Source organism: Podarcis erhardii (assembly GCF_964252035.2).
Source record: "Podarcis erhardii genome assembly, chromosome: 3".
Taxonomy (NCBI): Eukaryota; Metazoa; Chordata; class Lepidosauria; order Squamata; family Lacertidae; genus Podarcis; species Podarcis erhardii.
The window spans coordinates 58,590,335-58,614,707 of NC_138507.1; the positions used below are offsets into that span (position 1 = coordinate 58,590,335).

General features: G+C 40.0%; 1 protein-coding gene across 14 annotated transcripts in view; it reads right to left on the reverse strand.

The window, feature by feature from the left end:
- PTPRK (protein tyrosine phosphatase receptor type K) overlaps nucleotides 1–24,373 on the reverse strand; it is a 341,149-nt gene that overhangs the window by 231,935 nt on the left and 84,841 nt on the right. For all 14 annotated transcript variants that reach the window (XM_081856114.1, XM_081856122.1, XM_081856118.1 and 11 more), the window contains exon 2: nucleotides 23,808–23,930. In XM_081856114.1, coding sequence (XP_081712240.1) covers nucleotides 23,808–23,930 — 123 coding nt within the window. The remainder of the gene's footprint in view (nucleotides 1–23,807; nucleotides 23,931–24,373) is intronic.

Consider the following 24,373-nt stretch of genomic DNA (forward strand, 5'->3'; position numbering starts at 1 on the left):
CATGATATTCTTGTAAAGAAGCTGGTAAAATGCGGACTTCACTATGCTACCACTCAGTGGATTTGTAACTGGCTGACTGACTGAACCCAAAGGGTGCTCATCAATGGTTCCTCTTCATCCTGGAGAAGAGTGACTAGTGGGGTGCCACAGGGTTCTGTCTTGGGCCGGGTCTTATTCAACATCTTTATCAACGACTTGGATGATGGACTCAAGGGCATCCTGATCAAATTTGCAGATGACACCAAACTGGGAGGGGTGGCTAACACCCCAGAGGACAGGATCACACTTCAAAATGACCTTGACAGATTAGAGAACTGGGCCAAAACAAACAAGATGAATTTTAACAGGGAGAAATGTAAAGTATTGCACTTGGGCAAAAAAAATGAGAGGCACAAATACAAGATGGGTGACACCTGGCTTGAGAGCAGTACATGTGAAAAGGATCTAGGAGTCTTGGTTGACCACAAACTTGACATGAGCCAACAGTGTGACGCGGCAGCTAAAAAAGCCAATGCAATTCTGGGCTGCATCAATAGGAGTATAGCATCTAGATCAAGGGAAATAATAGTGCCACTGTATTCTGCTCTGGTCAGACCTCACCTGGAGTACTGTGTCCAGTTCTGGGCACCACAGTTCAAGAAGGACACTGACAAACTGGAACGTGTCCAGAGGAGGGCAACCAAAATGGTCAAAGGCCTGGAAACGATGCCTTATGAGGAACGGCTAAGGGAGCTGGGCATGTTTAGCCTGGAGAAGAGGAGGTTAAGGGGTGATATGATAGCCATGTTCAAATATATAAAAGGATGTCACATAGAGGAGGGAGAAAGGTTGTTTTCTGCTGCTCCAGAGAAGCGGAAACGGAGCAATGGTTCTAAACTACAAGAAAGAAGATTCCACCTAAACATTAGGAAGAACTTCCTGACAGTAAGAGCTGTTCGACAGTGGAATTTGCTGCCAAGGAGTGTGGTGGAGTCTCCTTCTTTGGAGGTCTTTAAGCAGAGGCTTGACAACCATATGTCAGGAGTGCTCTGATGGTGTTTCCTGCTTGGCAGGGGGTTGGACTTGATGGCCCTTGTGGTCTCTTCCAACTCTATGATTCTATGATTCTAAGATTAGAACAATATAGTAGACAGTTATAAAACCAAATTTTAAAAACTACAGTTTTAAAAGCAAGTAGCACAGGACAACTGCTCAAGCTAAAAGAGAGCAGTACAGATTCAATGATAAAGGTGGGTCCCAAGGAAGAAAATGTCTTAATGGTCAACGGCAAGGGTTACCATCTGGTGAAGGCTATACAACAAAGATATGCTAGACACACCTCTGTGAGGAGAAAGTTCCATGACTAGGGACTGACACAGAGAAAGCCCTCTCCTGGGCTACTATTTCCCATGCATGCCCAGAGGAATGGCCACCTTTAATTAGGCGAATATTCAGCACAACCGAGGTAAGCAGCAGTACAGAGATACCAGAAATATGCAACCTAAAGTCATGGCTGGCTGTTTCAAACTTATCTTTCAAATTACCTTGTCAGTTCTCTGGGCACACAGCCTCCAATTTGTCCAGCCAATACCGCAAATGTCCCTCCAATCTGTTGACCAGCCTCCCCCAGCATGGTGTCTTCCAGAAATCATGGGCGACAATTCCCATCAAGTCCCGCCAGCACAGCTGCAGTCCATTATATTTGGAAGAAATCACATTGGGGAAGGCTGCCCTAGACCCTGTATGAGGCACTCTGTTTCCATTCTCTCCTTAGCCTCTTTCTTTCCCCACCTTCCTGACTTCCAGCCACTCTTTCCCCACAGTCCACTAGCAGCTCCATCTTCCTCCTGCCACCTTGCCTCATGCATCTTCCTCGAGTGCAATTCCCACCCTGCCTGCCTTCTCTTCCGTGGCATTGAAGTAAATGCAATTCATTCTGAACTCTAATTTGCTTTGAAACAACTCTGTAACGTATTACAGCCAACTCAGCTGAAGTCAGGAACTGTGGGGAGTTGGAAAATAGAAGGAGAATATATACTTGGCTTTTGTAAATTAATCTTCCCAATTTCAACGTGCACGTATATATCAGCCTGCACATTTGCCAGAGTGCATTTTATTTGTCCATTTCTATTTTCGGTAGGCAAAAGCACTGCAAGCACCTAATACATTTTCTTCTCTTTAGTATACCAAGCAAAATGTAAATCGGTACTTCCTTAAAGGCACACAAAACGGCCAAACAAGCCGTGCAACACAGGAAGCCACTACGTCGCCAGGGACCTAAAGTCTTAGTTACTGTAACAACTTGGAAAAGCCATTTGCAATCTGTTTCTCCTAGGTATATCGATTCCCTACCCCTCATCCCACCCCCTCCGGATGTGCCGTTAGTAGGTAAACTCATTAGCTAAACTCCTGTTCTATCATGTTGACAGGTGCAACTACAGCAAGCGGGAGGAGACAGGCACACAGGTGAGGTGCCAGCTGTGCCTTAAATCTTATGGACATAAAATATTTGTAGAAGCAAACACCACCATGGCATAGAAAAATACAAGTTCCCACCATCGCGTCTCCTGCCAAGCAGCATCTGCAATCAACCCATATGTGTCTCAAGAGAGCCGAGGCAATTTGAGGGCTAAAGTAAATGTGATGTGGGGATTTCACGACTGGAGCTCCTGATGAGTATTTTTCTCCTTCGCAACAGCTTGGCAGTGGGAGGATTTGCATCAGGGCAGGGGCAAAGGGCTAGCCTTCCAGATTCATATTGGTGTGTGTGTGTGTGTGTGTGTGTACGTGCTACATCAGGAGCTGCAGTCAGAGAACTCCCACATCACATCTGTGTGATGTGTGCCCCCTCCCGCCGCCTTAGATGTCGCTCACCTCACATGACAGTTGCAGGTGAGGCCTTTGTCATGTATGTAAGCAATGTAGCAACATTTCAAATACTCTTACTGCACATAGGGTAGTGCAGAGAGGGAGCCTTTTTCCACAGTATCACTTTTGGAGCATGAATCCCTGCCAGGCAGACACCGTGCACTCTGGTAGATTACACACTGCTGCATTCCCACATGTGAAGTGTCAGCACAAGCATAACATAGAAGGAGCATCTAAACTGATCTTAGACAAGCAATAATAATAATAATAATAATAATAATAATAATAATAATAAATGTATATATAAGGGGTTTGGGTGGTATTTCTCCCAAAACTTGTTTTCTGCCTTTCCAAACTCATTCTTGACTTCTGCTGAAGATACTTTTAATTCTGAAAGCTCATTCACATTATGTGACAAGCATGCTTGCCCTAAATACACCAAAGTTTGTAGTACCAAACACTGTGAAACATCAACAGGGAAGGGCTCTGAACACATGTAGGAATTATCTGTGACCTGGGTGGATTTATCTGTTATCTGTTTCCAGATCACATGGAGATCACATGGAGTAGGCTTCTCTGTTGCAGCCATTTCCCTAATTTGTGAATTGTGTTGGCAGGAGATACAGCAGTGGTGGGCAATGACCACAGCTCTTTTCTTCACACAGTAGTTACTATGTGACTTTTAATGTCTTGACAGGACTTACCTTCCACCTAGATCTTGCTCCTTTGCCCTTACCACAACATAAATGCTCCTTGTGCAACACTCTCATGAAATTGTGTGTGTCAAAACAGATTTATCCAGGAGAATGGATGGATAAAAACTAATAACCTTTTTTAAATTTAAAGAAACAACTGATCCATCAGTGTGTGAACATAGCAGGGTTTTTTTAAAAAATGTGTAGGACATATGGGATTAATAAAAGACACATCCGCTGTAGAACAATGGGAACTATGCAAGATGTAGAAGAGGCAATGTGATGGAAGAAAATACAAGAGGGATTTGACCTAGATCCCCTCAGTCTGCATGTACAGCTGGAGTAAAGGGACTCTGAGTACAAACATGACTCTACATGAGGGTGACCCTGGACCAACAGCAACTGCTTCATGTGAAGGAATTTTACACACAAGTAACAGCACACATGTGGAGCCCCTTCAGACATCCAGTGGCAGGACTAGCCTGTGAAATCCAGCATTCCCGTTCCCTGCTACACACATTCAATGGATGATGGTTATAATGTCTTAGTCAAAGAATTATTATCAATTTTAAATATTATTTATTTAAATTATTACTTGCTGCTTATTCTCTAAGTAACTTAAAGCAATAAATAAAAAAACATCCCACTCATGGTGGGAGGCCATAGATAAATTAAAAGCCAAAGGGCTGGCAGAAAATAAATGTTTTTGGCTGGTGCCTAAAGGTTAAGCAGTGCTCTCTGGGGAGAGCATTCCACAAGCAGGAAGTCACCACTTTAATAGCCCATTCTCTGGATCTCCCATGAAGGGGGCACACAGAGAAGGGTCTGAGACTATGCTTGCAGGGTCCAGTTCATATGGGGCAAAGTAGTTCTTAAGGTTAAATTGGGGGTCAAATCCTTTCTGGCAGCATCCAGTCTAGAAATTTGTTCACTTCCAAGATTCCCTTGTTGCCACACACTGGTAACACATTATATTTATCAGAGTCATCTTCTAAGAACTACAGCACTCATGTCATTGGTTTCTGAACTAACTGGTGTATTTCTGTAGCATTAGAATCATAATAGGGTATGCCTGCTATGTTAAACATGATGAAGTGATGTACAGCATCATCATGGAAGCCCCAGGTCATATAATATATTCTATGTTTACATGCACCTTCTCCCTCTGTACCACTGATGGAGACTTTGACCTTCAATGTAGCTTTCCATGGTAATTAAATTGGGCAACTAACTTCTTGATTTATATTTCAAAGGTCAATTAAGCATGCAGCAATGTCTGGCGTGTAATCAAATTGGGAGAAGATTAAAACTTGAGCCATTAATTTTTTTGATAAGTGGTGCAAATATATATGAAAAATGCCTGGTAATCTATCACCTTCAGCTCTTTTTCCTGCACCTTTCTCCCCATTAATATTATACTGTACACCTTCCTTCTGGGAATGCTATGCTTGCAGTAGTTAATAGGTTTGAGTTAAACTTGCTTTACAACTTGTTTATTACCTGCAAAATTTAGTGTTTTAAGGGAAAAGGCACAATCATTTTACATCCTCTTTTTATGGCTCCTCTATCCTAGGAGATTGTAATCTCTCACCTTTTTCTTTTTCTTTTTTTTACATCAGATTCATATAAACATGGCCTTAATTTACCAGTGATATTCCCACAAAACACACATTGCCCCATACTTGAAGATTTCAAAGAATCAGTAGAGATTGCCAACCCAGGGTGGTGGTGAATGACACAGAGTTGTCACATCTTTCCATAATGCCAGGTGAAAACTCCTTAGTTGGCATGACATCACCACATTGCAAATGATGTGAGGAATAATTGCAGAATGCACAACTTAAAGATGTCCATCACATGGAGAGCTTCAATAAAATTCCAGGGATAGAGAAGAAATAAATGCAGGGAATTGAACTGAAGTATGTTCTTCCATTCACAGAAAGTATTTTGGTCCAGCTCACGGAAGGGGAGCAAAGGTGTTTTTTTTAATCAATATCCCTGCTGCTTCTGATGCCCCCTGAAAGTCTCCTCCATAGCATGGGGAAACCTAAAATACAGCATAGAAGATGGCTCATCTCCATTCCTCTTCCAATTGTGAAGACCTCACCTAGATCAAAGCCTCTTCCATGAAAGCAGGGTGGATTCCATGAACCCATTTGTGGAAGGACACCATTGGATGCAACCAAAGTACTCTTTCACAACAGCTTCCTTAACATTTAGCTCCACCTTTAATGAATAGCAGTAATGAGTAGTTATCTCCTTTTAAAGTACTACTTTCAGAGATAGGTCCATATAGTAGCCGTGACAACTCACAATAATTAAGAGAGTACTAAGTCCAAGTTTTATTCAATCCCTAATTTTCTACTATTAATGACTCTGATGCAAGAGGAAATCATTCTGAAACACAAAAAGTAGTACCATCTCAACTTTACCACCAGTTACAATAGGCACTTAACAGTGAAATAAGACTGGAGGTAGTTGCTATCTACTTAACATGAAGGTCAAAGACAAATATCACTGCATGTAATTTTCTCCCTATTATAACATTTCAGTCCATTCTGGAGGAGTTAGAAAAGCACACAATTTCAATTAGGTTTTTAAAATAATTAAGGAATACTTGCTTCTTTGAGACACATGAAACTTGTATCCACCTTGAACACAGGGAACATCAGCATCTACATTTCAATTTCAGACCTTTGATCAAAGTTTGATTTTACAGATCTATAGCTTTTAAGATCTTTACCAAAAGTCACAAGCTAGTGACACATTGCAGAGTGAAGTCTTTGTAGCCATAAGTCATCAATTAGAAGTCACTGTAACTAATATTCCAGAAATAAACACTTCCACTAATATTTGCAAGGAAAAACACATGTGTTTTACAGCAGGGGTGGCTAACCTGTCTTTCAGATCTTGATGGACAATAATCCCCATTAGCTACAGCCAGCATGGTAGCAGACCAGGATGATGAGAGTTGCAGTCCAGTGACATTTGGAGCGTCAAAGACTAGTCACTCCAGTTTTATAGAAATGGGATAAACAGCACTTCATCAGTGCACAAAAGAGAACAATGTCATGGTCTGATGCCCAAAATCACACTTTTCTCCACTTAGTCAGGTTTGTTCTGATTTTACCTTTAAGAAGGGATTAGTAAACAACATTCTTTGTTAATGGATGATTTCCCAACAAACATTGTAAATTGCATTATTTAATAATTGCATTATTATTAAATATACAAGTGATTTAATATAAACTGGACACTAAGATACTACAGTGAAACTTGTGGGGTTGGCAGGTCCGTCACCAAACTCACCACAACTTAACCATGTTGATAGATTGTCAAGTATTTCATTCAGTCAAAAACTATTGTGAGAGCAGTATTCTCTGGGGGTTTTTATTTCTCAGTGTGACCCTTTGTTTACTCAGAAATATCTCATTAGGTTCAGTAGAGTTTACCCCATTAAGTGTGCTTAGGATAGCCACTAGTGTCATCTGATACAAAAGGCAGGAGTAAACCCATCCCCTTATTTCCCACTTCTGCATAGGTAGAGTATCTTTCTTCGGAGCACTACCCACCTGCAAATTCTTGCCTGTATGACAATTACACACACACACACACACAGAGAGAGAGAGAGAGAGAGAGAGAGAGAGAGAGAGAGAGCGCTAAAAAAGTAGGCATCAAAAACATCATCATTCAACAGTACAACACCACTGAAAATTAAAAGAAAATGGGAAATTAAGCCATCCACAATTAAGTCACATAAACCAGCTCCTCCTAATGATCATGCTCTGTAACTATTAAATCTGAACCGGGCACAGTTTTTGTAAAAGCAGCACGAAACAAATGAATGCAGGCAGATTGGAATCGTGATAGGACTGCTTGCTAATCAGAAGCTGCAATCTGTAGATGCAAACCCCAAAGTTCCAAGAGGGCTATCTTTCCAATTAATGCTAGTTTGCACATACCATATGCACATGGGTATAAAGGCACCAGTCATATTGGAGTGGTAGCGCATTTGCTGAGTAGAACATAAAAAGAAAGAACTAAGGTGGTTAGCACGATTATGCTACACTGCATTCATAATGTGTGCAAGTCTGGCATCTCACAGGCTTACAGAAAAGCTAGTAATGCCAGAGTAGGACCCAAATTGTCTCAAACTCAGTAGAAGAACAGCTTGCTCCAGGCCACATCCTGTCACCCTGCACCAACTGTATTAGCTGAGGGAGTCAGGGCTTCCTTATAATCTACCATGGTTGCTCTGTGAAGGTGCTGAGGAGACTGGAATGTTCTGCACGTCACGGGTTTCTGAAATTAGGGCACTTATCTCTGTTCTTTTTTAAACAAATGCTTTAAATACTTGATTATTTGACTAGAGAAGTGGTGGAAGTGTTTGCTTTAGCAGTAAACTGCCACTGCACAATACCTAATACAAAATAAGTATGCTTGTGTATTAGTTATACAAATCAAGAATATTAACCACTCCCTCCACTTTGAACCCCCAATCACTAGGAATTCTTAACTGAGCTATTTTCTGAACAAGGAAACCAGCTCACCTCTTGAAATCGAAACCAGATTATCCAGCTGATGCAATTCCACTCATGTAAATATTTAATGTTTTCACAGCACATGACCATGAAGAGAACTTCACTGGAGAGACCTCTGCAGCAAAGTAATGTCTTTTTCCACTCACTCACCCCAACCCTAGCCATCTTGAATGCAATAGCAGCTTAACACTGTTAAAAGTTGACTTAACTCCACTGTATCGATTAAGGTGGACTCCTCAAATATATATACTCTTAATTCTTGGAAAAGTCAGGCTAGCTTCCTGGTGAGGTAATACGTTGCTAAGGCAGCAAAGGAATGGGATCTGTGTGAGACATCAAATGGGTGGGGCCCCTTCCCCCAGCTTGCAGGTACTTAGAAAAACATAGCCAGAGTTGGGAGCAGAGAGTTGGAGTGGTGTGGGCCGGAGAGAGGAGAGGGAGAATATTTCTTCTTTGAATGCAAGGCTGCAGTTATGGGGGAAGCAAGTCCTATTGGGGTGTTAATGCTGTGAACTCCTCCATCACAGGCTCTGGTTGTAGATGTGTGTAAATAATCCATGTATCATAAAGACACCACATTCTCTGCTGTCCCTAATTCCAAGGGAAGCATAAACCCTGGGTAAGCACCTGAAAATCCCTGGAATCTCATACTGCTTGGAAATTGGGGTGGCATGCAACATGTAACTAGAAATGCTGGTTGTAAAAATCACTCAACTTTTTGCGTAACAATTTTAGAATAGGGATGGATCGGCTGACCAGTAAAACACTTATGGGAGGCATCTCTGTTTTCAGAATGAATCCTATGCATATACAAGTTACTGGTACATTGTAGATGCACCCAAAGGTAATCAGTTAAAGTGAATTAGCCACTGAGCTTCCATAGATTGTATTACATCTTTTATCATGGACGGGGAAGTTTTAGAGAGAAACGCAAAACAGTTTTGTTTTTCTTCAGTACACTGAATTTATTTTGCATTCCAAGACAGCAAGCTTAGAAAAGGGGGGAAAGGTTTCTAGGTCTGCAGCAGCTTTGAGATAAAAACTTTTAACCTACAGAAATTTCATTAAAACCAGGACATTATATTTATATAGATATGGGTATGCCATAACTAATCACCAGAACTAATTGCTGAATTAGAAATTTTTCTATGCTGAGGGCACAGATTCAAATACGTAGTCACGTTCTGTTCATGTGCTGAGTTATTAAGCAGTCACTTTACAGAGCCTATGAAAGCAACATTTTACCATGTGAAACTGGTGCCTCCTGTGCAGCAAAGAACAAACCCTGATTAGCAATCACCATGTGGTTTTTATCAACTACACTGCCAACATAACCTTTAACAATGGTTAACAGTCCAATCCTATTCACCTTTACTCAAAAGTAAATCACACCAAATAAACCACACTAATTCTCAGGCATGTGTACATGGGATTACAACCTGAGGCAAGGTCAGAGAGCACAGTTTCATAACCTATCCTATCTCCTAAAATGCATAAGGGATAAATATTGCTTACATGCCTACAATGACCTCTACCAATTCCTCTACTGTCCAAATTTCATACACTTGTTTATGACCCACAGGGGCTGAACGATTGCCAGTTTGGTATCATACAGCATACTGGACTCTTTATGTTTGTAGGATTCAACTACATTTTACGCATCCAGTAAACTAATTACAATTAATGACTAAGCTAGGTGCATTAATTTTAATGGGTCTACTCTGAGTAAAGCCTAGTTGCATGCCTGTGTGCATGTATGTGTATCCAGCTAGCCACGGGTGGAACTTCAAAAAGGCAACAAAAGGTTTCTTGGTTACTCATAGCCAAAATTGCTTGTGTGTTAGAAACCTAGCAGTTTAATAAAAAGAGGTTCAGTGAAATGATATAGCCAGAATGTATTGTTGCTATATTTACCATTGTAAAACATCAATGAATGCTGTCTCAGCAGCAAAACATAATAAGGGAATACAAATTACATGCTGAACAGCCAAAAGGGATAGAGATTCAAAAATCAATATTTACGTCGGCAGACCCTCAGATTCTGTGGAGCATTACATGAGAAAAATGTGTAATGATTTTACTATTTCCTCCATCTCTTTTCTATGATGTTGTCTGAGTAATTATTTTTTGAAGTAGAATTTGATGTTGCCCTCATTATGTCCTCTGCCTCAGCACTCCCATCATTGACTTATTTACTCAACACTTATTGTCTCAAATTAGATTTCAAGGCCTGTAGGTCATAACATTATGCCTATTAGGCCGTGCAATAATGAAAAAAAGATGACGAAGGTCCTGATTAGGACCTTTAAGTAGTGCTCTTTCACAGCCATGATATTATATTCAAACACACATATTTACATAAACTAAATATTATTACACGAAGGTCAAGAATTCAAAGGTTATCTCAACAAGATAAATGATATGAACAATTCCTCACTAGTTTACTTTGCATTTGCAATGAAAACAACTAACCAGTCAGCTACTGAGATTACCAGATAATGCTAGCCTACCATTCCCATCATCCTTGACCATTGGCTGTGCTGGCTGGGGCAGACAGGAGCTTCAGTTCAACACTACAGTGGTACCTCGGGTTACAGACGCTTCAGGGTACAGACACTTCAGATTACAGACTCCACTACCCCAGAAATAGTACCTCGGGTTAAGAACTTTGCCTCAGGATGAGAACAGATATCGCACAGCGACAGCAGGAGGCCCCATTAGCTAAAGTGGTACCTCAGGTTAAGAACAGTTTCAGGTTAAGAACAGACCTCCAGAACAAATTAAGTTCTTAACCCGAGGTACCACTGTATCTGGAGAGCCACAGGCCTTCTGTTTTAGATACCACCTCATCTTTAGAGCAGGAAAATTTACCATTCTTCAAGGATGGGTTTTTTTTAAGTGCTCCACAATGTTTGTTTGTTTTTTTAAATGATATTTATTAAAAGTTTAAAGATTACAGAAAGAAGAAAGAAAAAAAAAGAAAAAAATTAAGCAAAACAAATCAATACATTACAATACACAGAAACAAAAAAACAATACATCCAAAACAAAAATAAAAGCAAAAACAGTTAAAAACACATCCAATTTTTCCATTTCTTTGTCTTTCATTTACTTGTTTCATCGACCTCCTCACACCTCCCTTTTTTGTATTCTAGTTATTAATTATTTCAGCAAATCCATTCTTATCTTAATTTATTTTAACCTTATCTTACTATTAATACCATAAAACTTATTTGTACTTAACTCCTTATATCATTTCTACTAAAGCCATGTAATTTCATTCCAACATTTTTCTAACACTCATTAATTTTACAATATTTCTATAAATAACTTTTAAACTTTTTTTCCAATCTTCTTCCACCGTCTCTTCTCCCTGATCTCGGATTCTGCCAGTCCTTTCTGTCAATTCCATATGGTCCATCAACCTGGTGATCTTCTGTCCGAGGCTCTTAACTCTTTTCCATGTCCCTTCTGCGGATCTTCTTCATATTTATACATACGCTTTACTTTATCTTCTGCTGATCTTGTTCTTAATTTCCTTCCTTTGGCGCTGAGGAGTAGATCTCAGGGAAGCTCCAACCTAACAATGTCTTTATTCCTTCTCGACAGGTCAGCCCATTCTCCGTAGTCAAAATTAAAGTCCAAAAGATATTTCAGGACATGTTTCAAAATCCCTCCAAAGCTGGAAGCCCCCATAACTCCGATCTCCTCCTGACCCAAATCCAAATCCCAAAAGCCAGAACATCCCTGTATAAGGGGATCTGTCCATCTTTCCTTCTCCAGTCCAAGCGAGGCTCCGATCCTCAAAATCTGACTTTCTCTAAATTCGGTCATAGAAGGCAACAACTTATATTCATCAAATTGCCTTTGTAAGGCTGGGGATCTCTCCACTTGTATTACTTGAGGTTCAACAACCACTTCCTCCCTCGCCTTCTCCACAACTTGCCATGTCGTAGTTTCTGTATAGATGTTCACTTTTTGTCCCAAGTCAGTCACATTTTGTCCCAGATTATCAATTTTAATAATCATAACATCTGTCTTCTTATGAAGCTGGTCCAATAAAGCACTTATCTTACAAAATGCAGTCACTAAATCTTCTTCTGTCGACATTCTTACCCGTTCAAGGTCAATCCCTGATTCTCACAGTCTTTTATCTCTGCAGCTGGGAAATTCCCTAGATCCACTCCTGTAACAGTTTCAAAGACTCCCTCTAGAGGAAACAATTTCTATTTGTATCAATCCTTTTAAACGCAGATCCAGCAACAAAATTAGTTTCAATTTTCAGTTACTTTTGCTCCTTTTTGAGCGCAGAAGGAAACAATGGAAACAATATATTTCTCTTGTTTAGCTATCTGTCCACATAGGTTTTATTCACAGTCAATGAACTTTCCCAAAACGTCACTTTTATTGGCAGCCCTTTTCCAGGTTCAAAACGGTGATAATTTATCTTTCTTCGCTCTCTCTCCTGCAGGCTTAGACGATCTAAAATTTCCCCCCTCTTCTCCTGCTTCCAAGGGGGGGTTTAACAATTTTAGCCGATGGAAATTTAATTCTTTACAAAAGACTTTCCAAGACTTTAGCTTGCAACCTCTTTGCTTTAGTCTATTTACAAATTGGGGAGGCGGACTTCCTGTTTAAAACCTCCCCCGTTCGATGCCAAATTAAGACGTTTAAAAATCCAATTTTCCGTTCTACTCACGGGTAGTTGTTTCAAGATCAAATTGTCCACAGGAAAAAGTCAGCGCTCTCCGACAACAGCAATGCGGCTTCACTCCATGAAAAAAGCAGTCGATTCAAAGCACCGCGCCACTCACCCCACGTCGCTCCGGATCCCCGAAACCGGGTTTCCCCACGAGTAGGGGAGGCGCAAAAGGTGCCAGCCGAATCCCACGTCCACGGGCTTCTCCCGCCTGTGGTTTTTAGTGGGTCTCCGCCTTCGTCGTGGTGGTCAGACCCTAAAATCCATGGAGCAAGTTCCTCGCGATCAGAGGAATTCAGCCATTGCCGGAGGCGCTAACCCGGAAGTCCCCTAAGTGCTCCACAATGTTAATGCACATACAGTGACCTCAGTTCTCTGAGCGCTGATCCTTATGTAGCCAAAAATGGAACCACCCGTGCAAAAAAATAAATAAATAAATAATGGTATCTGCATATTAAGCCAGCAGTAACTCTTAAGCTGTAAAAGGTTATAGGTAAATGGGGGAAAAAAGAGAGTGGAGGGAACTAATCTAAATGTTTTGCAGAAAGGTAAATGCAGAAAACAGCTTTGCCATTTAAAAGATATCATTGCATCTATTCATCCCAAGTATTCCTAACTCTTCTAGTTCCCATATTCAAGAAAACTGGCTGAAACTCACCATATTTTCCATTACCTATTAAGGCCTCCTGTCACCCTCTTTAACTTTATTATTTTCAAGCTCATTTAAGTTCAGTAAAATGACAGAAATCTAGTTATCGCAGAATACTGCAGACTGGGACTCCAGAAGGTATTAACAAGTGCAACTTAGTGCTAATGACCAAACACCATGTTGATTAACAAGCTGTACTAAACAGGTTTTAAAAGAGAGAGAAGGTGCTTAGTCAGCTCTGGAAATTTATTTTGATAGACTCTCTCATTTTCTTCTCCTAACAAGGCCATTAGTTTTAAAATGAACTACTACAGAAAAAAAACGTGCTCAGTGAGATAATCTATCACCACTTTATTAAAAGAGAGAGCAGAATGTTTGACTGTAAGAAAGAAAAAATGCAAACTAGGGGTTCATAACACTTAAGGGTTCTTCAAAAAATATATGAAAATGTCAGGAGCATTAAATATCGCATGCACAAGTTAACCATCCTGGCTTTGAAATTTCTATCTGCATATTGTGCATAGATTAACCATCTCAACTTTCAGAATGTTTACCCACAAATTTTGCAAACATATGCCCCAATATCATCTCTTTTCTCCTATAGTGACAAGTGCTGGTAAAACATTTTGACACAACATAAACTTTCATAAACAGAAGAATAAAATCATAAATATGCAACCACTATCCTGAGCAGTTTATGGAAAAAACAGCAAATCATATTTAATCTCCAATCTGAGAACACACACACACACACGGGGTGCATGTAGGCATGTTTGACATTCTCACTCTATGACCAAACCTCACTTTCAAGTCTAAAGATTTTAGGTGATGACCACTAATTACAGGTTTCTGCACATATAATAAGCAGCTGCAGGAAGAATACAATTATTAGGAAACTATATCTACTGTACCATGTAACATGTCAGTGTTGGGTGTCATGTGCATTCACAGGCTGATACATTGCGTTTCTTAAAGCATTTTTACCTTGCTTTTCAGCTGAAAAGGCTCCCAGAATGGCTTATAGATCATTACCAAATCCCGCCCTCAAGCATCCAGTTCAAAAAATATAGCACAAAAGGAAAAGCAGATAGGGAGGGAGGAGGGGCTAAAAGGAAATTCTGGCTCCAATTATTAAAAGTTGCAGTTCTTACAACAATATCTGTAAAGCAGCACTGTATATCAAATACTCTGTCACTCTCTGACTCTGAAGAGCATCCTCACAAAAGTTAAAAAGTAATTTGTTTCTCATTACAGGTGTTACTAAAATACATTTCCCCCCCAATAAATGCTAGGGTTATTTCTTCCCAGCAACATATTGCCAGATTTATCATGACTTTCACATTGTGGGATAGTTCAGATGTTATATTACCAAAAACTTAACTGTGATTTAGCATTGAGGTCTGATTGCAGCACTGGACACTTCTTTCCAGAGCAGAGCACTTCTTCCCCCACAATACTTGCTCATGGTTAATTATCACGTCAGCAGTGATGGCTGCTGACTATGGTTAAAGTTAACATGGATGTGAAACTAGCCTCAAGCAGCAGTAAAGAAGGAGTTCACACTCTAGAAAAGAGGTAATGTTTGATTTAAGCAGTCTCATGCTTATATCAACCATTGAGAGAGATGACAACCTTTAGAGTCAAGTTATTATGATACTTTCTTTTGGCTCCTGAATGTTCCCTTCACAGGGATGAGGAACTTGTGACTCCCCCCCCCCCAAGATGTTGTTGAACTCCAACTCCCATCATGATGGGCATTGCAATCCAGCAACATCTGATGAACTACCTGCTCTGACGTGTCAAAATTATTCATACAACTGTGCACAAGACATATCACAGGGCATGTAGGAAACATTAAGGCATTTTACATCTAACTGCCAAGATCAATTTTTAATCCGTTTTCCTGCATGTTTTTCTGTAGTCAACTTATATTGGATTTTTTTATGAGACAGTGCAATCTCATAAACCATAATCTATGTAGTTGTTTTAATATTTAAGACTAAGTGCACAAAACCATTCCTAATTTCATTAGGCAAGGCACCAACTGAAGGCATGTTCTTACATTGGGAGCTTTCCCACATGTGTTACAACTTTGCTTTTGCAACTTTTATCTTCAATTATAGCTGAAACGCAACATCATTACATTCTCAAAATAGCAGATGCAAGACAGCATCTCAGCATATCCTTTCTGCCTCCTGTAATCTCTTGACATTCTTCAAAATGTACTTTTATCTGAGAGGGCAGTGGCCTTTACACTAAAAATGTGCCCTTCATTAAAAGACTCTCCCTCCGACAGTTCAGTAGAGAATGTAACACCTTGAACCTTTGTTGTTGCAGCTGGAAATGGGGCATTTCAGATGTGGTAATTATAACTGTTGGATTTAAAGATAAATATACAACTATAGCAATATCATTTTGAATTAAACCGCTTTGGAAAATATACTGTAGCAAAATATCCAGACATTTTGCTGGAAATCCAACACTACTATGGGAACCTATGGGCCTTCATCTCCCATCAGCCTCAGCCAGCATAGCCAATGGTCAGGGATGATGAGAGTTGGAGACCAGCGCTCATCTAGAGGGCCACAAAAACACAGGAAGCTGCCTTATACCAAATCAGTCCATCTAGCTCAGTATTTACACTGACTAGCAGCAACTCTCCAGTCTGAATATGTGAATGGACCAGTGGATGTTGTCATCACATGGCCAGCCCCACACATTCCCACCAGGCCCTTCATTCAGAAACTGACACCTGGTGTCTGGGTTTCCAACTGACACCAATTGCTACTCCCTCACTCGTGTACAAGGCTGTTTGAAAATAAAGCATGCCACTTTGCCAAGAACCATACAGTAAACTTCCAAATCCCTGTTTAATTCTGATTTACCTGTAAAATCATTAAATCCATAAAATTCAGAACTCAGGGGAGGAGTAGCTCTGGTTCCTAGGCTTAATTAGGTTCAGCATGTGTCCCAATTTGTCCTGCAATTCTGTTTTCTCCAAACCACACCCACTTCCCCCTCACAGGCATCACATGTGACATCAGGCATGAAGCAGGTAAGGATGGAGCTCCAAAGAAACAACTGGAAGCTTCAGATGAACTGTTGCAAGTTTGCTATCAGGCTGATCGGTGGTTACAAGAAGTCTCTTCAAGGCACACTGCCCACCCTCAAAGAGGCCCCCTGTGAAGCTGTCACCTTACATCATAATGATGCCTTGTGATTGTCAGATGGGCAGCCCACCCAGCCTGTCAAAGTTGGGTATCTGGCATAGAGGGGAAGGAAGGAAAGGATCCAGCCTTTCTGCATAGCTAAACAGACACTGGTACATTGTGACAGCAACACTTGCATGTCATCAAAAAGCAATTGTGGATGCCATTTCCGATGCTAAAGGACCATAGAGATTGACAAGCTTCCAATCCATACTGCATATTCTTTCAGTTAAGCTCCAGAATTTCATTCTTTTCAGCCCTAGAATCCATTCGTGGGGCATATGCTGAAGTCATGAAGACATAATTACCCTCATGGAAGAGCAAACTTATGTGGCTGCCCATCCCTGGAAGCAGCTTGTTCCATACTGTATGCTACTTTGTGATTTGGATTTATTTTTGTTTTCTTGCTAGCAGTGCTGGGCTCCAGGCTGAGGGCCTGGGGAAGCTTGGCAGGAAGCCACCAGTGGGTCCCTCTCCGCCCTCCTCCCTCCTGCCAACTGAACAATATTGTTTCTTGCCTCTGGGTCCAACCACCACCACTTCCCAGCCTGTGGCATCTGGTGTTCTTTCTACTTACTTCATTGTTTGCTGTTTTCCCCTCTTCTGGGGCAGAGCAAGCAGGCAAATGACAATAAAAGAAGTCATAAGGCAATCAGTTTTGGGTAGTCAGCAGTGGCTGCGTAAATCTCCTATCAAAGTTCAGTCTTCAAGTGTTATTGGACTACAATTCCCATCATCGCTAGCTAGCAGGACCAGACCCAAGTACAGTGGTACCTCAGGTTAAGTACTTCATTCATTTCGGAGGTCCGTACTTAACCTGAAGCACCACTTTAGCTAATGGGGCCTCCTGCTGCTGCTGCGCCGCCAGAGCACGATTTCTGTTCTCATCCTGAAGCAAAGTTCTTAACCTGAAACACTATTTCTGGGTTAGCGGAGTCTGTAACCTGAAGCGTATGTAACCTGTGGTACCACTGTAGACAATACTGAGCTAGATGGCCCAATGTTCTGACTCAATATAAATCATCTTCCAGGTTTCCTAACCATAAGACGACGAAAATACAGCTGTTGACTTTAGCTACAAACAAGGCTGAAGCTTTCAAAACTTTAATATGAGCTTTATAATGACAATCACTTTACCATACATTGTACCAAAGATTTTGCTGCATTTTATGTGTAGAAAAGCCACCCTTAACATTTCTGAAGTATTATATAACTATGTCTACCGAAGCAACCTTCTAGATTTCATGGGCTCATGGTTCATTTATTGCACCCATGGCACTTTCTGCCAGAAGGTCCCCAATGCGACGTGCTTCGTTTTAAATAAACCTTTTACCCTTAAGAAATTTTGGCTGTCAGTATGGTTCTGATTTTGTGTGGAATCTAAATGTACCACTTGCTACCTGTATGGGCAGAAGGGTCAGAATTTTTTAATAATGAAATGTGCATTTCAAAGTTTCTATTATGTATACTTTCAATTAGTCATGTCCAGGCAAAAAAAAGAGCAAACTTAAGAGATAACACTTGAGCATGAAAGAAGCTGAGCAACTGCTGTAGAACAGGACATGGATACCCTCCAGCAACTTTAAGTGTCTTGTAAAGGACAACAAGGCAGAAAAATCTGATTCTTGCATCATCACTCTCACCCTTATCTTATACACCCTGCAGCAGGAATTCCAGCTCCTTTCTTCCATGTCAGCCACCCGCTAGGCAGAAAAATAAGATACTGAAAACAGATGTGTGAATTAAAAGGAGAAGAGAATGAGAGGAGAGGGGAACAGAAGCAAACAAGGTATCAGAAGGCTTTGCAAATAAGCCGGGTTGTCTAACCTCTAGCCCTCCAGATGCTGCGGGACTCCAACTCCCATCAGTCCCAGACAGCATGGCCAATGATGGGGGGTGATCAGGGGTTGTGTTTGAACACTATTTCGGGGGCCACAGCTTCCCCATCCTTGCCATAAAGGGACTATACATAACATGGCCTAACACAAAAATTGAGACTAAAGAGAAACGAAAATGAAAAAGGGAAACTGTTAACTAAGAGAGGATAGGACTAATCACATTAACAAATGTGCATGTCAGCTCTGTTGTTAAAAATGTTCTGGTAACAACCGCCCTCCCCCAAAACCTTTTGTTATTGCAAGTTTTATGTTACAGCCAATTAAAAAAAACATCTATGGAAGACATTTTAAGCACTATCACTGATTTGCTGATAAATAATATTCTAAATATTTAAAGTTCAAAATTAACAAGATAGCCGGAGACTGAAGGATTTTCCCATATGAAAGTAATATATATAAAGATACAAATCCAAGTGGCACTGAACACCATCAACACTATTATTTCAAACTACTTAAGCAGTATCAGAGGTACCTAAAGTTCAGATGCTGAGCACTGGAATTCAAATCCCAAGTTCCATCTAGCACCAAGTGAAGCATTCAAATTCAAATGCACCAATTAATTGATTTTATCACATGTGTTGCAGCTCCGATAGAAAGGGCAAAAGTACAGGCTCAACTGAAAAGGATGACATTTTCAGTCTTTGTGCCCTATAATAGACTTATGAATGAAATACGTTTGACAGCCTGATGTGACTATTGATAAAAAAGAAAAAACCAAATCTGAAATTCTTAGGGGCATAATATAGCTTAGCAGTAGGTTTTCGATTCAATGTCATGTAATATCTTCAAACATGCCTTTTACACCTTTCAATGAAGCATTATATACTTCATACATGACCTTCCCATAATAAAGAGAAAATTTTCTTTTTAGCATAATTTAAATGTGCAGCTGAAATCAATAAAATATAATGGTTAAAGCTAGATAATAAATTCAAGGGGGACTGGATCTTTCCCATCAGAAGTGATGATTGTAGATAAAATTGTAAATTGTCTCCCAGTTAGGACATGCTTTAAAAATAACCTAGCTGAAACATTCCAGACAGCTAGCTTAAAATCTTTCACGGTTGACCTCTAAATCCTATGTTAAACTAGATCATGGCTTAGCCACGTGTAGTAGTAACAGGACTGAGAAAGAAGCGCAGCAGCCATGTTTCAGGCCAGGAACTCTCACATCTGCTCATTTTGTTCTAAGCCATGGTTTGGCTTAGTGTTGTGTGAATTGGAACTCACACTCCCAAGACACTGTGTGACATTTTTGCAAGTGTAAGATATCTGTTGGATTCATCTGTTGTGCTACGCTAAGAACAGGGGTCCTGCTAACGGAACAGCTGTAGCATGAGTGAATGTCCACAATGGGGACATCACCCCACAACTGGTTTAAGCCATTAAACCAATTAATTCAATCTATAAGAAATTATAAACTATGTGGAACCCATAGAATTTAGAAGAGCTTGGAATCTTGAAGTGATGGGCTGCATTCACTCATTACGGTAAGCCATAGTTAATGGATTACTATATATGCACTGGTGGCTCTCACTTTGCTCCTCCTCAGCAGGAGTGGGAGGAAAAAACTATAGCCCCCAGCTTAGTGAGATGGGAACTTGGCCAATGTCACTCAGAACAATAACTGTTTGCAACTTACTCCCAGATATTCTGTCTTCCAATAATTCCACACCGTGTTCACCTTTTCACTTAACTACGAGTCTTCTCTCTAACACAAGTTAACTGTGATCAAAACAACTACTGAGACATCTAAAGTAAATCATCATTTCAAATAGTGGTTGTGGTGGCCTGGTTGCATGCTTTATACTATCATAGTAATATAATAATATTTATGCATTGCTTTGCACCTAACACTGGCCAATATTTGAACATACAGTTTGTAACAAGTGCCACCATGCCTACCTATGTTGAGTGACTTTGATCTCACACAAGTGCAGTGCTGCATTACCAAATAGGCAGAGTAGGCACCAGTCTATGGGCCTCATGCCTTTTACAGGCCCCGCGAAAACAGGTCAAAATAATGTTGATTTGATCTTGAACGAAAATTAATTACAACCAAGCTTTCTTAGCTCAATGCTATACCACTTGAGCACGTGCATGAGGGAGCTCCTGAGATTTCGACTGCCATGGGGCCTCCACAGGGTTTAATCTGGCACGGACAAGTTCATTGGTTCTTAGTACCTACTTTTTGATACCTAATATGGGGACTTCTCAGTATTCTAACTGGATAGCAAAACTGAGCCTGCTTTAAGATTTTGATTTTGCAGGCTTGTCATAGCTCACTGATTGGTGGGTGGGAGAAGGCAATGCATAGTTTTGGGGAGGGGAAGCATCTGGAAGAGGTATATTTTCTACATAATATATATAACAAAGGATACATTTTTTCCCCTTCAGTAAACACTGGAGCATGTGTGACTATTATGGGGTTGTGTTTCTGCATTTATAACGTGTTGCCTTGTTTAACAAGGAAGGTGCACTGTAGCATCCAGCCATTTATCAATTGCAGCCAGTTAATGATAGAAGCCTAATCGCTAATTACAAACATGAAAGCGCACCCACTTTTAAGGATAATTAATTATAGGAAACGGGCGGTGAGAAAAGGGGCTTGCAAACCAGTTGATCTAATTTTACAGTGTAAAGTTCTCATTCTTCCTCCTTGCAAATGACACAAATGGTTCGGAGGCACAAACAAAGGAGCCTCAACCTTATTTCTTCCTTTCGTATGATTAATTATTCAATAAACTATTAATTGAAAAATGCAGTTGAATTTCAGAAGCATTCATTTTACTCAGCATATCATTTTGTCTAGAAAGCACCGATTAAGCTGTTCATCAAAGGTGAACAGACAAGGTCAGCTAGGCTGCTCCTCTTCAGTTATTCATTATCATGTCCACAGTAGTAATTAACAATGGAAATATTTCCATAAATCAGAATTTTTTCTGATATTTGAAGTTGATGAACAGCCAGAAGATTATATGCTAGTATTATTATTGTTGTTGTTATTATTATTTTGCTGTTATCCAACACGATGCAGTATAAATATATCAGGTAGAATTTTTTATCAGGCGATAGTTAACCTGGTCTTTTCTTTTTTAAAAAAATGAGGAAAACATCAGCTAAACCTATTTAAGCAAACTTTTTGCTTATGAGGAACACACTAAAGAGCAGATTTACCAATGCACAAGAACACACACATTTATTCAAACCTTTTCATTAGGTCTACAGACCTTTCGGCATTACAAATTGCTTAGATGAAAATGTTAATATTCCACATTGAAAATAAAATTTGATGGCATATGTAGATACTTTGAATGATCTTTACTGCACAGATACAGCACAGCTATTTTTAAACATGATATATTAGATTTTTAATTTGTTCCATGTTACTTGATTTATAACTATAATTCAGAAAATATGTATCATCAACCAAAATTAATTTGAATTGGAAAGGGCGGGGGGGGGGGAATCTTTGCAGTAAACAAAATTAATTGGAAACAACCAGGGATCTAAATAATTACTATGCTCTCTGTATTTGTCACTTACTAAATTTAAAGATTGTGTCACTGTTAAAATGTTTAAATATTTTCAATAATTGTGTTTTCCTTTACAAAATACACTTCAATTTGTATCTATTTGTGGGGAAGCATCAAGTAATTCTAAACACATATACCAACTCTTCCATATTTTACTCTGGCTAAATCAGTGGCCAGAAGATAGAGTGGTAGATATCTGGGGGATTTTTACAGATTGGCCAGGATTTCTTACACTTTGTTGTTTAACAATTGCAAGAACATTAAGATGCCACTTCCCTCCACCTCTCCCACCCAAATTATACTGCTAGAATGAAAAAAAGCTGGGGGTAACCAGGAGGGAATTTTGAGAGTGGAAGGGCTGAATTCAGTTTAGGTATCTAGATAAGTCTTTCTGCCTGGCTCCTGCTGGGGGATTGAAGGAGGTCTAGTAAAAAAACAACAACAACATAGATCTTGGGAGCCTGAAGTCTGTTCACAGTGGGCTAAATGGTTTAATTCTGTAACCTCAGTTTTTGTCACTAAGGTTTTTAATTTCTTTTATTTTTTGTTCATGTTCTCTTAGGTTCAATGGTGTTTGTACAGGACAAATTGCTGGTGGCTCATTCTTTGTATCTACTGAAAAGTGACAGTGAAGGCCAATACCTAACTTACAGCCTAAAAAAAAATATGGGAGATTATTTTCTTCCAAATGAAGATGGGAAGCCTACATGTAAATGCTTCTCTAGGTTCCAAAAGTAAAGTCCCTTGACCAAAAATAAAATAAAATAAAATAATGTCAACATGATTTTCACTAAGAAGGCATGACAGATTTGTAATATGCTACAACTGTGACTGGCAACCAAATGGAGGGCTTCTGTTCAGAATTTAAGGAACTCCATTCCATTTCCACTACTATCTTTCATTTCATCACCCCAGCCATCAGCTTTCCATGATAACTGAGCATGCTCATCTTCACTGCGCTTCTCCCATTTTATTTTGTTCAAAAAAAATTTTGTACTTCTGCATGCTATGATGTTCTGCCAGGCTTGTTGATACTCCCCTCTTTTGCATAAGTAGTGCTATTTCAATTACATATGCATTAACACTTACACACCTGAACATCAAAATTAAATTTGAGAGATAGGGAGGGCACATAGAACTCTTATGTTGGCATGTGTGAGTCATTCTGTTTTGGAATTTAGCTATCTATCCAACTTCCCTGTGAAGTAGGCTACTGTTATCTTATTACGAGTTGCACTCAGTTTTATTATTATCTAAAGCAAGGTACGTTTATAGTTAAGACATACCTGGAAGCCTTCACAGTCAATTTTATTAGTGTTTCTTTTACACAACTGAATCTTACCACAACCTCATCCATTCCCCCAACCTGCTCAAAGGATAACAGCTCTTAGAAAAGAACACTCTGGTTCCACACTCCAGTGGACTCCTTCTCACTGACAGAAGGCTCTTTGACCCAGCAAACAAAATAACATCTCTCTCTCTCTCTCTTGCAGAACAAGAATTGACATCTCGTCAATTCCACCTTCAGAACAGTGTAGAAAGAGATGTGGAGGCTGATTGAGATTGGCAAAACAACAACAACCCCCCGCCACCAACCTCCCATGTCCCACTTAAGGAATGTTGACTGGATCAAAGACCTTTCTGTGTGATGGGCACTACTGGGTGCTATAAGCCTAGCCATATTCCACAGAATCAATGTATTTAGCTTTCACCATCACTGTAGCAACTCTTACCTGGAGGCATCTCAGGTGGCAAGTAGTGAGGCTCTTGAGCACTAACATGAACCCAGTCGAAGTCGTCATATGGGTCTTGATGGTAATCGCAGGGCCCTGGACCATCATTAAAGGTGCAACCCCCTAAAAGAAAGGAAAGGGGGAAAATATGTTATGTCTTAAATATCAGATCTAAGAGTACATGCATATAATCTTATCCAAAGTGTTTTCTAAAGGGAAAAAGTCAATGAAAAAAGTTCCCGAATTTCCATACCAGGAGTATTATTTTTAAAAGAAAATTTGAATAACATTGTCCCTCATCATAATTTGCTTAAAATTTGTCAGGTTCAAAGAAATCCCCTCAATGGGCCAGAAATCACAAGCCAAGCAACTCAACTCCATGTGGTTTAGTACTGTGCTCAAAGGGTATGGTCTGAAAGCACATGAGGCCACCACCTTGCAAAAGTAAAGCATATCTAGTTGTGGTAAATGCATGCATGAAATGAATGACTGCCTGGGAACCACATATATACTGTACTGAACTCCACGATGGAAAGAAAGTGGGATATAAATGTAAGAAAATAAGT